Genomic DNA, 16244 nt, shown 5'->3' with positions numbered 1-16244 from the left:
GGAGACAAAACTAACACTACAGTCATGTCATTGAACTTTCCTCATCTGTGAATGTCTGCTTCAGACCAACATAAGAAGCTGTTCTGCTGTTAAAGGAGCAATTCGCCCCTGGAAAAAAGCCACTGTCAGTCAAGCTGGTGTTCTCTGTAATCGATAAAAGCAATAATATTTGAAATTGGCGCCATAGCTGTGGAGAAAGTTGTACAAACAGCTTGTGGTTGCGCCCATTCTACTTTACATTCCTACAACACCCAGTGTGCATTGCACCCCTCCCTCTGACAGGACAGCCCAGCGATGGCGTGGTTACATAGGGAAGTTATAGGTCTGTGCGAAAAGTCTGTTTGTTTTGTTCGTTCTTTCGACCAGAACAGTTGGTAAAACAGAGTTCTACCAAATATATTTACACAAAAGTGGAGTGAAATACTACAAATTTCCAGTCAAGGACGCTGGCGATCATCGGAGGAGGGCGTCCTAGATTGAGGAAGTGTAGCTTAGCGAGCTCCCTGGCCTCTGCCAGATGGCGCGTTTTACGTAGTCTGGCGGACGTTTCCCAGGGCCCATTGGAGAAGCAGATATCGTCCTCCAAAGGCACAGTGAAATTGCATTTTTTCCTACCATAATGGCATTAGCTCCCCATAATAGCATGATTAGCCTAAGGTTGAAAATTGGCGACTGGCCCTTTAAATGCGCCAACGTGCAGGATCTTTGCCGGGGATTTTTGCGCAGCTCTGGCTCCAAATGACGTCATCAAGCGCAGATGGCAGCGCCCGTCATGGGGGCAATTTTGGTTTCAATTTTGTACAATGAGAGTAGATGGAGACGCGTCGTCCATCTTTATATACAGTCAGTGATCTATATCTGCTTACGACATAAAAAGAACCAACTGGTGGAAACCAAAACTGAGCAAAAAGAACTGTGAATATTGGAGTTATGTTTGTCACGTGGCCAGAAACCTGACGCTATGTTAATGCTAATGTTGCTACAAGTCTGCTTGGTATGTGAATAGGCAGCAGCAAAAGGACGGACGCTCAAACGTAGAGGAAGTTAGAGGAAAAAGGGTTAAAAGGGGGCCAGGAGATCATTTTTGCCCCCAAGCCCTAAAATGTGTTTTACGGCCCTGACCTTTCTTAAAGTTCACACATAAAACACACGAGTATCTGTTTAAAAAGAAGTGTTATATGTCAGCCATTGTTTACAAAAGGAAAGAGCCTCCCAGCTACTCCCCTCGTGCAGACTGGCCTTTATGTTTTAAGTGGGGATGCTGCATCTTTATCCATTCATGTATTCATGCATTAGCTTTGTGCCATTAAGCTTCAGGGAGGTGTTTTAGAAGTCGGGTCACAAATCATTTGCAGACACTCAGACAGGCTGTAATATTTTAGTATTAATTTAATTTCAGTCATATAATGTTAGACTGTCTGAACTGTTTTATTCTGTCTGTATTGTAGCTCCTCTCATTTGTCTTGTTTATGTTTTGTTTTATACTCGCGGCCATATTGGAGCGTTGTAGCCTTTTATCTGGAATCCTTTGGGGTCTTTTGTACTTTTATGTCCGGTTTGAACTTAAAACAAATAAAAGAGTCTCAAATGTGAAACACAAGCAAAGGTTCACCTTAATATACTAGTCTGAAGATGTACGCACAAACTCGCCTAGAGTAGGTTCACCTACCTACCTTTACCTGTGTGAAAATGTTGCATGCTCACACACTTTTTGGGACTTTTTATATTTTCTTTTTGTTCGTTTTCTTTGTCTTTTTTTTTTTACCATCTGCCGACTGTAGACTCAACATAATTAGATAACAGTCCCTTCAGCTGCTTTTCCACACTGCATGTTATTGCCTCTACTGCACTCTGATTGCTCGACAAACGAATAGTACTTTCTGTACTTCGTTTTCCACCGCTGATCGTTCCTGCTCACTGAAGGCAGGGATCCTAGCTGAGCGACATGGCATAAAACTGCTGGGTGTCGTCAGATTGTGTCTGCACCACACGACAATAACAGGCAGGATTTTTTTGTATCATAATATTCTCAATTAACTTTAGCCACAGATGTTAATCTATGTTTATAAAGAGGCACAAGCTGTCTGCCTGAATATTTCAGATCTTTAACTTTGGTAGACCTCTCAATGAAACGCTATACAGTGAAACCATTATAATAAAACTAATTCTAATTCATGTTGAAGACTTTTAGCCGTCCACAAAATAAAGAGTAGACAATCATAAATTCTCCTTCGCACATATGGTTAGCAATTGAGCATCAATCCATCCATTATCTATACCGCGAGGGGGCAGGAGCCAATCCAAGCGGTCAATGGGCGAAAGGCGGGGTACACCCTGGACTGATCACCAGTCAATCAAAGGCTCTGACGCATAGAGACAGACAACCTTTCACGCTCACACCTACGGGCAATTTAGAGTTTTAACCCTTTATATTTGGACTCTTGCAACAGAAGCCAACGGAAATGATGTCAGAGGACAAACCTGGAGGGACTGAGATTTATGTCATGGTTTAACTTTCTCAGAACCTCCACAAATTTGATTCTTGATTAAGTACCAGGAACTTTCCATGACTTTTGCCAATGGAAAACCAACAAATTATGGTTTCAAGAGTCATGTCTGATGTGTTATGTAGAGCCAAACCATGCAGTGGATTTCAGGCGTTAGAGGTTCTTCAAGGTCTGCGTTTTTTCAATGAATGAAAGTTTCAGTCCATTTATCCCGGTTAGATGAAATTACTGTAAACAAGACTGGGTCAAAACCTAGTATGTGGCTGACCGCATCAGGTCAATGTGCGCTTCTGTGGGCAATGTGTTACAAGGACTGTCCTTCTGAGGCCGCTGACGACGTGTTTGAAAGCAGGTGCGCGTGGCGGACGTAGGTGAGGAGAGCGGACGAGCAGCGGAGGAGCTGCCCCGCCTGCTCCCCGAACAAAGTATCCAGAGCCGCATGGACAGAGAGTCGCGTCAGTGGTTCGGGCCTGGACTTGATTTAAGAACATCTCTTTCACAATCATGTCTTGAACTTTCAACCACCTTACTCCTTCCAAACACAACTCCTCATCTCCTGCAGGCACAACAACGCACAATTACTGAAGGACAACTTTGCAAGTTCCTCTTTAAATGATCCCAGTGACAAATGCGTCATTTGGCCCCAATATAGCCGAATACATCATTTTGACTTCATATAACAGGATACATCAGTATCATGTACCTCGAAGGGGATATTCGGTCGCAACTTCCGTCAGCCGCTGAGCCGAGAAGAAGAGAAATACTCATATCCCCTCCAGTCATTGCCACTGGAAGAGGGATGGTAATTGTCTGTGCTGTGATGCTACACGAGGTGGAGATGGGTATGCTATGCTAACAGAGCTGGCTATGAGTCATTGGGTCTAATGGCTGCTTCCTCATGCTCCTGTCAGACGTGTAGTTAGATAGGCTCTCCGGGGGCAAGCTGATGGCTGCTGCCGATCTCCTCTGTGTCATATCATGGCAGTGTGAGCAAGAGTAGCCATGGTGATGTGTGCGGCTCGCTAAAATTAGGGAGGAGGAAGAGTAAAGCTTTTTCTTTCTGCCACAGGTGCATAACAAGCCCTTCAGATATGGATTTTTGCTTTTGTGCTAATTGCTAAGTGTTGCTAGTGAGCAACGAGTAAAATCCAAAGCCTCTCAAAGTCACTCTCTCTTGTGTTTCACCTTCTTCCTGAATCCAATCTGTACTTTTTCTTTAGGACTTCTCTACATCCCTTTAAGGACATTGTTAAGGGCAGCTTTACCCGCGGTTAGAGTGCCACTGTGCCACCCGAGCGGCATTACAACGCAGCTGTATTTACATTCCTATCACACCCTCGGTAAAAATACACCAGCTCTCCCAAAAGAACCGACAACTTGGAGTAAAAGTGGGAGGAGAAGCAAGTTCAGCCTCCTGACCCTCTGTGCGCCCTCATTACTCCACCTCCTCCCGCTCTGCTGACTGTTTCCTCTTAGCCGTGCTGTGTTTACTGCCTGCATTGCATATTCTCAGTCAGACTCCCCAGCTCGTCCTCTGGATGTTGTTTTTCTCCCACAGGGAGAGAACACGGCACCTAGGCATTTGTTTTACAGTTTTAGTGAACTATGCGCAGGTTGCATATATATACAGTGTTTACCCTCAACTGGCAAACAGACTCAAGGTGAGGCATGATGCGTAGCATGTAACGAGGGCGAGGTATTCTGTGGTATACTTATAATTTATGGGTCTACTGCGGAGCTAAATTGAGACTAAGCAAAGAAATGCGGCTTTTCAATTGGGTTTCAGGTCACTACTTTAAATCACAATGAGGACAAACTTAAACTGTGTGTAATGTAAACAGGGGAAGGTCACACGGACGCACCGAGGTAGTTATTACTGACTCTAGGGGTGAAACGATTAGGCAACGTTGCCGACTAAAATACCATCTCTGCAGAGAGTTGCGCATGCAAAGTAGCAACCGGGAAGCGACAGGTAAACAAAACGTAGCAAAATGGCGGTGGCCGATGCAACACCATAGCATCCTGAATCTTCTGAAGTCTGGGAGCATTTCACCGTTAACGTTGCAAAGAAAAGGATCGCCTGCAAGATTTGTAAAGCGGTCGATGCTCATCATGGGAGCACGTCAGTAATGCAGGGACATTTAAAAAGAAGGCACGGTAAGATAATTAACTCTAAAACCAGGATCTGAGTACCTAGTTTCGTTTCCCTTCATGTACTACCATGTTCTGGGGTGATTCGTGGCTCACGATAACGATTGTATCACGGTACAGCGATTCTGCGATAGCTGATATATTGCAAGACAATCATATAATGATACATGTAGATATCTGATTAACTGAAGAATACAAAATGCCCCTAAAAAGGTGAAGTGCAGAATGAATGAATTATTCACTGCAGTCGGGTGTCAGTTTCACAGAATTTGACACAAATTGAGATAAAACGATGATGCGGTGACTCAAAGTGGAAGGGAGATCTGTTTCGAGCGCTGCATTTTTTTTAAATTTAAATATCGATATTTGGCGCCAGTGGTGCGGTAATTGTATCACACCAGTCGGTACAACGAAAACAATCCTTCAACCTTTGACTTATCATGTTCTTGTTCTCTATTACCTCTCATACCGGTTTCAAGCTACCGTCCACTGTGTCCAACATTCTCAACAGGAAATGTAAGAATGAGAAAAGTAGCATCTAGTGAGTAAACGAAGCACTTAGCAGCTAAAAAGACAGATATTTACCTCAGGAGCTGGTGGAGACCAAAACCGAGCAACAAGTGAATACTGAACTTAAGGTGGCTGGGTATGTAAATAAGCAGCAGGATGCTTACCATTTGCCAGATGCACTTTTTCATATGTCACTGTTGTGTTAACAGCTATTTATGCCGTTTCAAGTGTCCAAAATATCTACTGTATGTTTAACTGAAGCTATAGTATGATGATGATTTGTAGCTAAATATTTTTTTTTTGTTTTTTGTTAAGGTCATGGTGGCAATATCCTGTATTTAACTATTAATCATTAAATGTCTTTAAAAAAAGAAGCCAAAATCAGGTTTGATTTATTATTAAAATGTACATTATATATTAGCATGACTGATTAATTTAAACATCAATTACATGTACTCTGGATATATTCTCCACCCTGTCAACATGCAGCAGCCTAGAATGAACTCTCACCAACTTACCATGATGGTGGATCTAGCATCAAAGGCCACGCGTTTGATCCTCTGAATGACGCCATCGCCTCCATACGCCTGCAGGGAGACACACCATTTAATAGAGACACAGAAGCTGTAGCTTGTCTAGTCTATCACAGTGTTGTGCCACTGATGTAATATATATGTATGGTTTTCATGCATTTCAAATTCATAAAAATATCGATTTGTCCATAAAAAACTACTCAAACAACACCTGAAATGTCTGATTTACTGAACCTGTGAGACTTCAGTGTGCGTACTGTTTATTTAACAAAATCATATGACATGTTCCACTCTCGTTTGTTTACTGTCCAGCAGGTCCACTCGGCCTGAGCTCATTTATTGGAAACAGCACCTGGACAGCCCGAGAGTGATCTGTCCCAGAGCTAATTCATCAGGACGGCCAATTAGCGAGCAATGACTAAGCATGACGTCTGTGAGCGAGCCGGAGGTGGGCAGGAGATGATTTCTGTGGAAACAGCTGTTGCACAGACGTGAGCTTAGGCTGTGTGACGACTGCATAAGTAGTTTGAGAGGGTTTTTTACATTTCAATGGAGTTTTTCTCTCTTAAGGACGGAATGACGGTGGATTTTAAAAGAGAAGCGAGCCTATGTGACACAACAGCAGAGTGTGGATGTACTTAAAAACCTATCTGTTCCCTTAAAACCTGCAGGAGATGCCACAGCCTGTCAGCTCTGTCCTCCCCTGGCTGGTTTGAGCTTCATCCGAAGCTAAACACGCCGTCTTTCTACCTGAGTGTTCATGCTTTTTCAGGCTTCTTATGAAAAACACACGAAAAAATCATGAATTTTAGTCATGCATTGGAACAATTTAAACTCTCCACAGAACTTAAAAAAGATGAGAAGAGCACCCTTGAAATGCAACACTTTTGTTGCACCTTTTGATATATTTTGAAGGTGTTTTAATGTATTTAAATCTCATTTCTGCATGAAGAGCAAACCAGCCTCGACACAGTGAAGAGGCTGAAACTTCAGGCGTGTGCTGGAGCTGGACTGCAGGAACATGGAGGTTTCTGTTTCTGTTTATTTGGTGGGAGGAGGTTTGTTTTGCCAAGCGAAAAAATAGCTCGGACCTTTGTTGGAAAAAGGACCTCTGGCTGTTTGGCTTATGGTTTCATACATCTGGTGACTTTCGTGTAGTGTTGGGAACGCATTGACATTTCTTTTCCGGATTACAACAATACGGAGTCGTGTAGTAATTTCAGTGTGCGACTAAGAAGACAGCATTATTGTGGATGATCTATTCAGACGCGACAGCAATATGAAATCTAAACATGCAAAAGAAGATTGCAAAAATACCTCATCTAGGGAAAATATTTTCCAGAGGGGACTTAAAATGCAAGGCAACATGCCTGATTAATGAAGACTACTGGTGTGATTACAATGGTACAACACAAGGGGAAGGAGGGGGGAGAGGGCTGCACTGAGCTGAATGCATAAACAGGAAGCAGAGGAAGGAGAGAGATTTGGACCTGTGCAGAGCCGTTCAGAACGCTGTTGATGAATTGGACCAGCTGCTCCATGGTGTCGATGGGCTCGTCGGGCAGGAAGTACTGCTCGTTGGATGTGTTGAGGATGATAACAGAGGGCACCGTCACCTCGCTGAGGAAAACAAGAAACGCAGCTTTTAATCTTCTTAACCTCGGCACCTTGTGCTGCCATTATCAAAGTGCATCATTAGATAGGAACAAATTGTGGTTTCTCGAGGAACAAATTGCAACACAGAGATTACAATAAAGGGATAAACAAACCCTTTGTACTGTGAGAAACCTAACTTTTCCCATGGGCGTTCTTTCAAAGAGAGGATTCTGCAGCCTGGCCTATTTCAGGGTGGCACTCCTTCTATCTTTTATGCAAACAGTGTGCAACTCAGGGGCTTTATAGGTCTGTGCCGGTCACAGTTAAAGAGACCTCTGCAAATTACAGCTGACAAGGGAATCGCAGGGAGTCCAGCAGAAGGCAAGTCTGCATCCATGCTGAGACTAAACATACACAAAGAAACCCAGTGATGTTGCCTCGTTTCTGCAGGAAACACAGACACACACTGTACGCTCTCCACTTCGACAAATCAGCAGAGGAATTACAGAGCTCAGTGAGATAACAAACAAGGTCATATAAACAAGCAATCCCTCTTTCGCGTCTCGGACAAAACACCAAACCCAGGATTAGATAAGGTATCCGAGTGCTTAGACACACACACACACACACGGGCTCAGGCACACGAACAGTCCATCACAGCGCTGCCACACTCACATCCCCGCGGTGTTACTCAACCCGGCAACAAATTTCACACACACGCACTCGTATCCATCACTGTCCCAATCCACCACCCAGCTGAGATCAGGAGTGCAAACACACACGCCCGAGCGGTAGAGTCATCAACGCCTCACAACTCTGTCCAGCTGTGAACCGCGATCACACACACACACATTTTACGCACACACACGCACACATTAGGAGTGTGTATTCCATGTGAAATCCTGCCTACTCCAACAGATGGCACCCATTTAAAATAAATATGGATTAGCCTGTTCACCTCTGTGAGAGGAGACTACCGGGGTTTACCGCCCATAATGAAGGGTCATATACTGTACTGTAGCATTAGAACAGGCCGAAAGCACACATTAAAGTCATATCCTGTCAGCTGGAAAAAAGGCGTCTGTATAATCACGGGTAATTATTATTTTTATTCATGTTATGTTGATTATGGAAGGAACATTTTGCGTTTTTAGTAAATGCACTTAATTCCCATCTTGCCTTAGGTAGATGAGAAAGACACCACTTTCATATCTGAGCTTTAGACCTGGAACTGAATCTGGAGGCTGTTAGCCTAGGCTAGCATTAGCATAAATCACACATCATCATTTTCACACAAAAGGAATAGTTCAACACTTTAGGTAAGCGAGGAATAAAGCTTGTTTTTTTGAGTTAGATGTGAAGATTTATACTCATTTTTCTGTGTTCATTCTGAAGCTAGAGCTACACGCCTGTTAGCCTCTGTTAGCATAAAGAATGAGAGCAGGGGAAAAACAGCTAGCCTGGCTCCCTCCAGTTAAAAATATGCCATGACCATTATCTCTAAACTTCACAAATAACTTGTGTCTTCTTTATTTGCATAAAAAGAAATACAGAACAGCTCATTTTTTGTTTTAGGGACAGTAAGGTTATGAAACGATATCTAGGTGAACATGTTTTGCTAGGTTGCTGTTAGCTAACTGCGTGGCTTTTGGTTTTGGCCTTTTATTTTTGTGTATTATATACACATTATATCACCATGACATACTATTATATGTCTTAGGAAAATGTTGATATTCTGAACACCTTTTCACTGTCCTCTGTCATGCGTTTGCATTTCTTGCTGTAAGTTGTGCGCTAGCTAGCTTGCTTAATTCTTGGTCTTAGTAGCTTCCAGACACCGATAGCAACTTGGTAAGACAACAATACGGGGTCTTTTGTTATCAATGTTGCTGTTGCCTGGCAGGGATGTTCTCAGGACTGTACCATCTATGTTAAGCATACCGTGTGTGGTAGCTGCCGTAAAATCCGAAATTTAAGTCTCGCTGGAATATAAGTAGCAGTCTGTTTTGGGGGCGTCCCGAGGGGAAAAAGGTTTTCTGTAGCTATTTATTAATAAAAACATGAATACAAGTTATTTCAATTAATTTTAATTTGAAACACATTCAACGCACACAAACTATAGCCTACCATCTGTTCTCACCATGTCGAGTTTGATCTCCTGCTAGCTACCAGTGAGTTAGCTGAGCTCAGGCTACGGTAACCTTGATTGATGTAAGGATGGCGGCTGCACTGGCGATCATGACGCCGCATGTCCGTGGCAAAACTTTAGCTAGACAATAGTGCCATCATCTGGGTTAAAAACCGTAACGCCGGGGACACACCGGACAAGGAAGCGCTGCATTTCTCCGCGCCGGTCGACAAGCGACTCTGCTCCTCAGCTGTCGTTTACTCACATTTGGAGCTGTTTTTTCATCATGCTCTCTCTCTCTGTTTGCGTGTGTGTTTTGACACCCCGCCCCCACCCCCTATAGCCAGTCCACTTTGTGTCTCTCTCTTTCTTGTGTGTGTGTGTCTGTGTGTCTGTGTTTGTGTGTGTGTATGTGCGCGTGTGTGTATCTTCATCTCTCTCGCGCTCTGTTTAGATACTGACAAATATATAAAAGCACACAAATATAACATTGCATTTGTCAATCGCCGTGTTTTATTTTGAAAATTGTTTTAATTTTGAAAATTGACCGGATTCTCTCGTTGTTTCATGCGTGACTTCCTGCCAGGATTGACGCGATCGCTCGCGGCTCGCGCAAAAAATAGACCAGACGCCGAAACGATCGCTGCAGGGCGCGAGCCGGCTGCGGAGGTGCGCGCCGCAGCGCGTCTGGTGTGAACGACACAATCGGTTAACATGGGCGCCGAAAGGAAACTGGCTCAGCTTCTAGGCGTTCGCGGCTATTCGCGGCGCTTCGGCTTCCGGTGTGTCCCTGGCGTAACTGCATTTTAAACTGGTATATTGGTCGCACTGGTATATAGGATGCAGCCCAATATAACTACACAACTTTGTAGATGAAAAAAACAATGTATTAAAAGTGCGTCTTCTCATCTAACCCACAAGGAAACAAAATGTTGGAACTACTCTTAAAAATAAACAGAAATCTAAAATGTAACACAAAATATTCACAGCTAAAGATGTGTAGATAACATTTGTTTTTTATTCTAAGTTGTTTTGTTTTTTTCCTAATGAGACTCAGGGCTCATTATCAGCAGTTCATTAGTTCTTTTTCCCCAAGTTTCCCTTTCACTTTCTGTTACTAGAGGCATTTTTCTGAGCTTTAATTATTGCACGAGGACTTAATTAAAAACCCAACTGTAAACTTGTTAGCTGAGACTTGCCATTGTCACGCCTTAGCTGTGGGAATGGTTTTCATTTCCAAAAAACATTTGTTAGAGGTTCCACAAAAGCAACATTTAGTATGCAAATAGAATGACTGCTGCTTTGTGTGGAAGTAATGATCCTTCTAGACATTAACCCTCTATAGTTACAACTCCTCCCGTCCCACAAAGACTTTTCAGTCACCTCACATCTCTTTAAGTTTTTCACAGCCCACAATGCATGCCATAAACGGGGTTAGCAATAATCCCACGTTTAAACAGAGGCAGAGACAGCCTCAGGCTTAGAGTGCTGCTCATGTTGTGTGTGTGTGTACTCCTGAACGTGTCTATGTGGGGAAAGCAGGGGCAGCCGTACGCCAGACAGACTACTGCCAGAACACAGTAATCGCTGTGATGACAGGAAGAGGGATAAAAAGCCATCAGATTTATTTCCATGGCTTTCCTAAGGGAGAGAATTAGTGGACATTGACAGGCCAGGATTTTATTCCTCAAAGGACGGCAATTAATCCTGTGCTGCAGCGGCCAAAATCAGTCCTGTTAAACCCAGCGAATACATATTGTATGTACTCAAAAAAAATTAGGAAGGCTAATCACCTCTTTTATTCGGAAATAAAAACACTGTCTGTCTAATTTCTGCCGTGTATCGAGAATCTGTTAGTTGTAGTGTCGTCATACTTCCCAAAACCGACTTCTACTCTACCCACTGATACACTTTTAATTACAGACGCCGGAGACCATGTCTGCTATAATCTCCTTCATACAAACAATAACACGCTCAAATTAAAAGAACATCCTGTAGCGGTCTATTACGCTCGCAGATTCTCACACACACAACCCCCACAACATTACACAAAGACACATAATTAGATACAGTAGGCTGGTAGACACAAAACAGACACGCCAACTGCTTCAGCCCGGCTGGCCTGTAACACTAGCGGGGTTGTGTCTAATTAAAAGTGTGGGATGTCAGTTGCAGGGCCTCTTAGAGGAAGACACGCACGCAGTCGGGCCCTCTGCCCGGGTGCAAAGCGTCTGCAGCGAGGCTTTCGGCATCATTAGCGCCGCTCTTTGACAAGCTATTAAAACATATGAGCGCTATAGATGTAATCCATGCATCGCCTTATCCCTCTTATATCCCTCTTACTTTCCCGCCCTCGCACGAGCAGATTTACAGCAGCTTTCTCCCCCTTTGTGCACTTTTCCCCCCCCTGTAAGCGTTGGTGTGTGACGGCGAAAGGTTGAAATTTCCAAGAGCGCTAAAAAAGAAATGACAGTCCGTCTGTGTAATTGACTTCTCCGCAAGAAAGCGTCTTTTACAGGAGAGGCTGGCATTACGAGTCAGTCTCAACCTGGTTAAATAGCTGCCAGGAAGTAATGCGAAGGTAGCGGGAGAGGAGGGTGACAAGAAGAGGTACACTCACCCCATTATGAGGCTGTTGATGTAGTCGTTCCCGTCCATGTGGCCGAACTGGAAGTCTCTGGGGAAGCAGGACAAATCAGTGGTATGAGGAAGGGGAAACAGAGCATCAAAAAAGACATATAATACAGTAGAAATTGTGTCTCACTTGGACACCGAAAATAATCACAACGAATGGAATCCTATGTGTTTTGCTTTGGGAAAACTGGGATCACTTTTGTCAACGCGGGAAAGGAAAAAAAATTCCCCAAAGCTCCATCCTGCGCCGTCTCAGGTTTTCTCCAACCGCAGAAGCTCAGGTGATTTATCTAAACGATAAGGCAGGAGGAGGAATTCAATTTGTATCTCATTGTGCTGCACTATGTCTGAGCAGAGTGTATTGTGGGTAGACTAGAGGAGAGAAGGGGGAAGAAGGGGGGGAGGGGGGGTTGAGAAGTCCGGGAGAAGCCGCTGACTTTCACTGAATGACTGATTATGCGGGCCTCTACATATATATTATATTCATATTGAATCATAGCTACATCTCGCACGTTTCTCCCCCGGGTGCTGCACAATGCTGCCCGAGCTTATATCAATGACATGATTATGAAGAGGCTGAACTGCATAATAAATCCAGAGCATGCAATATAAAATCTGTCCGTGCCGGAGATAATCTCGCTGACAATAGCGGGACAAAGCTCATTCAAAAGTCGGTTTGTAACTTTGTGAGTTATTGATCAGACATCTGCACGTCTGAGGCAGACGGGCGGACACGGAGGTGAACAGAATGTGATGTTTTTTTCATAGCTCGGATTATATCGTAGATTTTTTACACGGTCTGTTTCCTGTCTTCCCACTCTTACTGACACTTCTGAGCCAGACAGCGGAGCGGGCCGGCCAATGAGGGTGAGTAAGTTACTGAGAAAGTTGCATGAAGCAATCCGAGGGAATGAGTAACACAAATTTACTGGAAAACACTTTTAGATTTTCTGCAGAAGTTGGTAATATATGATCTCAGACTCTCCCTCCGGTAAAATTGAAATGTCAGCTATTTATGTAACTTTGAAGAACTAATGGGTGTTTATTGACGTTATCGGTAAATACATGAAGAGGAGTTTTCTAGAGCCGTATTTGAACAGATATTATGTTCCAGGAAAAGTATGTGTGGGGGTTGGATAGCATAGACAAGGCTTGTTTATAATAGGGAAGAATGTTCAACAGGAAGTCACCTCATTATCAGCAGGTTCGCAGCCCTTACACAAACTTTTACATGAGGTGTCTTTAACAGGAATAAGTAAGAACGACTGTTTGATTTTGAAACTCTTTTGAACATTATGTTGTGGGGAGAGAAACATTTCCCAACTTACACTTACACTAAGACAAAACGTTTTAATTGCAACATTGTGAAGATATTTTCAGGATGTTATTGAGGTGGTATTGATGTGGTTTTATAAAACATTTGCTCAATGTTACATAAAAACAAAAGGTAGAACATGCTCACTGCAACATTCTGAGGATCTTTTCAGGATGTTAGTAACGGCCTGAACTATCAGAACGTGATTTATAAAACGTTCCTGAAATGTGATATGAACATTCTCAATGAAAATGTTTTTTAGAGAACACGCCAAATAGAAACTTCCCGCTCAAAACGTTACCAGAACATCACACGTAACATTCTCAGAAGGTTCTTAGAACAAAACATTTCTGGCTGGGTTTACACCTGCGTTGCTTGGTCCACTGTAAAATGGCAAAAGTGGCATGACGCAGAGCTTCGTTATGTTTTGAGCATGCTTTGCTTTCTCTGAGTTAGAATATTTTGTCAGTTTTTAAACAGCATCTGGACTTGAGCTCCACAGTAAGGAGCCCACTCCGTCTCTTAGCTGTATTTTAAAATCATAGTCCCCACAGTGCTTTTAGGCTGCAGCTGCCTGCTTGTAATGGTGAGTGGAGAAAACCATCACACTACGATTGCAGACCCCAAAAACAAAACAAGAAGCTAAAAGACACACTCAATCAATGTTAAACCCAACATCTGGATGTCCTCTATAGGGCTGAGTACTGTCTGAATCCTTGACAGTCCAGTGTCATTCACGAACAGAAAGCCAATGATAAAGCAGTTTTCGTTTTTGTTGCCAGGGTCTCGTCTCGTCTTGTATAACCAACCTTCTGTGCAGCACAAAAAAGCTGATACAATAATGACTGTTGCAGAATTTCAACCCACTAGCTGATGAAATCGGACTATTCCACAAGTGCAATTTACGCACATGTAGGCATGTGGATGAGGGGGGATCCACCCACACACAGACTGCTTCCCTCTCTGATCTGAGCTTTTAAATCACTGTTCTGTCGAAATGCTACAAATGCTTGCTGAGCCGAACACCACCACATTCAGGACTTCATCAAACGTCAGTCATCACCTCTCTCGAACCCTGCGCGCTGCCTCTGCCCACCACCGGGGGCGACACTCAAGCCTACGACATGTAATTACAAGTACCATCAGAGCGCCACGCTGGCTCTGATCTCAGTGGGGATCTCGCACTCAAAACTCTTCAAAAACACACGCTGGTGTGGAGGATAGCAGCTAATTGATGATAGAGATCTGTGTAATTCAATCAGTCCTAATGGGAACGCCTGGTGAGGGAGAAACACTTTGATCACGGCGGTTTGAGAAACACCTCTTCAGTGAAAAGGAGAAAACTATCTGATGAAGCAACACGGTCAATGACGGGGCGCAGCGAGGGACTTAAACACAACATAATGACGGAAATGTGAGACTTTTTTTTTATTAATCCTTTTGAGGAAATCCTCTTGTCGCCTGCCGCCCCGCTGGGAGTGATCACAGATGCGGGTCAGTCGCAGAACGGCAGCCTTGCAGCTGATTTGAATGCAGGCCAGTTCAGCTGGGCACATGTTTGTTTAAGCTGGGTCCCCAAGCTGAAGGATGACCTACCTACTGTCCTCGCTGCATCCTCCTGCTGCACATATATGCGCTTGTGTCTGTGCATAGTCTCCATTTTCCCCCCATCTTTCTGTCCAAATTTTACTGTCCAATTACAGCAAAAATACAGATAACGCAGGTCCAACGCTCGACTTTTTGCGTCTCATTTTCCGTTTATATTCAGCGCCTGTTTAATTGGTTCCTCTGCACTAAAAGAACAGAGCCAGCAACGCATCATGCAACATTAAAATCACTTCCCCAGTTGTTATATCTCAGTTAGAAGGTTAGGATTATGTGCAACAACATCTTTATAATGTGCAAGAATGTCTAAAAAGGACATATAAGGGCCTGTGTCCACTTACTGCATTTTTTGCGCCTATTTTCTACACATAACCAATGCAGTTCAGTGTTTTCGGCGCAAAAACACCCTCGCCGGCAGCTGTTTTTTTGTCGCTGCAATCTCAGCTGAAAATGGTTCAACTTTTGGAACACCTCCGTGCTTGTCACTTTTCTCACACTCATCAAAATCAAGAAGGGGCGGGACTTCCGATATTAACTTTGTCAACAGCAATAGTGGAGGAGAAGCTAATCGTTTCGTTTCTTCTAGGGTTAAATTTCCAGATCTAGAGTTTGTTCCCTGACTGCTTCAGTCTACATGTTGAAGTGTCCTTGGGCAAGGCACTGAACCCCAAATTGCTCCCGAAGTCATAGCCATCAGGTATGAATGTGCATAGATACTGATTGGAGTTCGGCACTTAGGCCTTTGAGTGAAGGAGCGAATGTGACATGAGTAATCGGAAGACGAGAAAAGTGCTGTATAAGTGCAGCATATTTACAATTCACCATTGTTTTTATGTTTCTTTGTATAATTTCCTTGAATAAAAGCAAATATTAAGCACACAGAGTAATTAAAAACAGTCTAACGGTCACTACCAAGAGTGAAGTGCCACCAGACAACTTCCGTAACCTAGCAACAGTAAGCGTCAGTGAGAACCGCTCTGAAATTGAGGTTGTTTGCGCTGTTAGTGGACACAGGACTTCACTGAATGCACCAGTTTTCGAACTACTATTTTATCAGTGTTTTTTATTGCTATTTAATATGTGTATGTAGGGGGCGCCACTTTAGCTCAGCGGTTAAATCGCACGTCCCATATATACGGCCCCAGGTTTGACTCCTACCCTCAACAGTTTGCGGCCCTCTTCCCTGATGAGATGAGTTTGTTCGTACAGTGTACATTAGAGAATAAAGTCATTCTGGATATAATGTAAGCATTATAGATAATAAT

The 16244-nt window shown here is 43.5% G+C and overlaps 1 protein-coding gene across 1 annotated transcript in view; it reads right to left on the bottom strand.

The window, feature by feature from the left end:
* The window catches only part of tmx3b (thioredoxin related transmembrane protein 3b), a 42153-nt gene that overhangs the window by 4017 nt on the left and 21892 nt on the right, over positions 1–16244 (bottom strand). Inside the window, exons 13-15 of the mRNA XM_069667466.1 lie at positions 12046–12102; positions 7192–7321; positions 5687–5755 (exon numbers count right to left, since the gene is read on the bottom strand). Coding sequence (XP_069523567.1) covers positions 5687–5755; positions 7192–7321; positions 12046–12102 — 256 coding nt within the window. The remainder of the gene's footprint in view (positions 1–5686; positions 5756–7191; positions 7322–12045; positions 12103–16244) is intronic.

Source organism: Semicossyphus pulcher, unplaced genomic scaffold, assembly GCF_022749685.1.
Source record: "Semicossyphus pulcher isolate SPU_LCO1_2020_fin unplaced genomic scaffold, fSemPul1.0.p SCAF_18, whole genome shotgun sequence".
In the NCBI taxonomy this organism is placed as follows: domain Eukaryota; kingdom Metazoa; phylum Chordata; class Actinopteri; order Labriformes; family Labridae; genus Semicossyphus; species Semicossyphus pulcher.
Note: the sequence above shows the minus strand (reverse complement) of the source record. Positions and strands in the feature narration are given on the sequence as shown.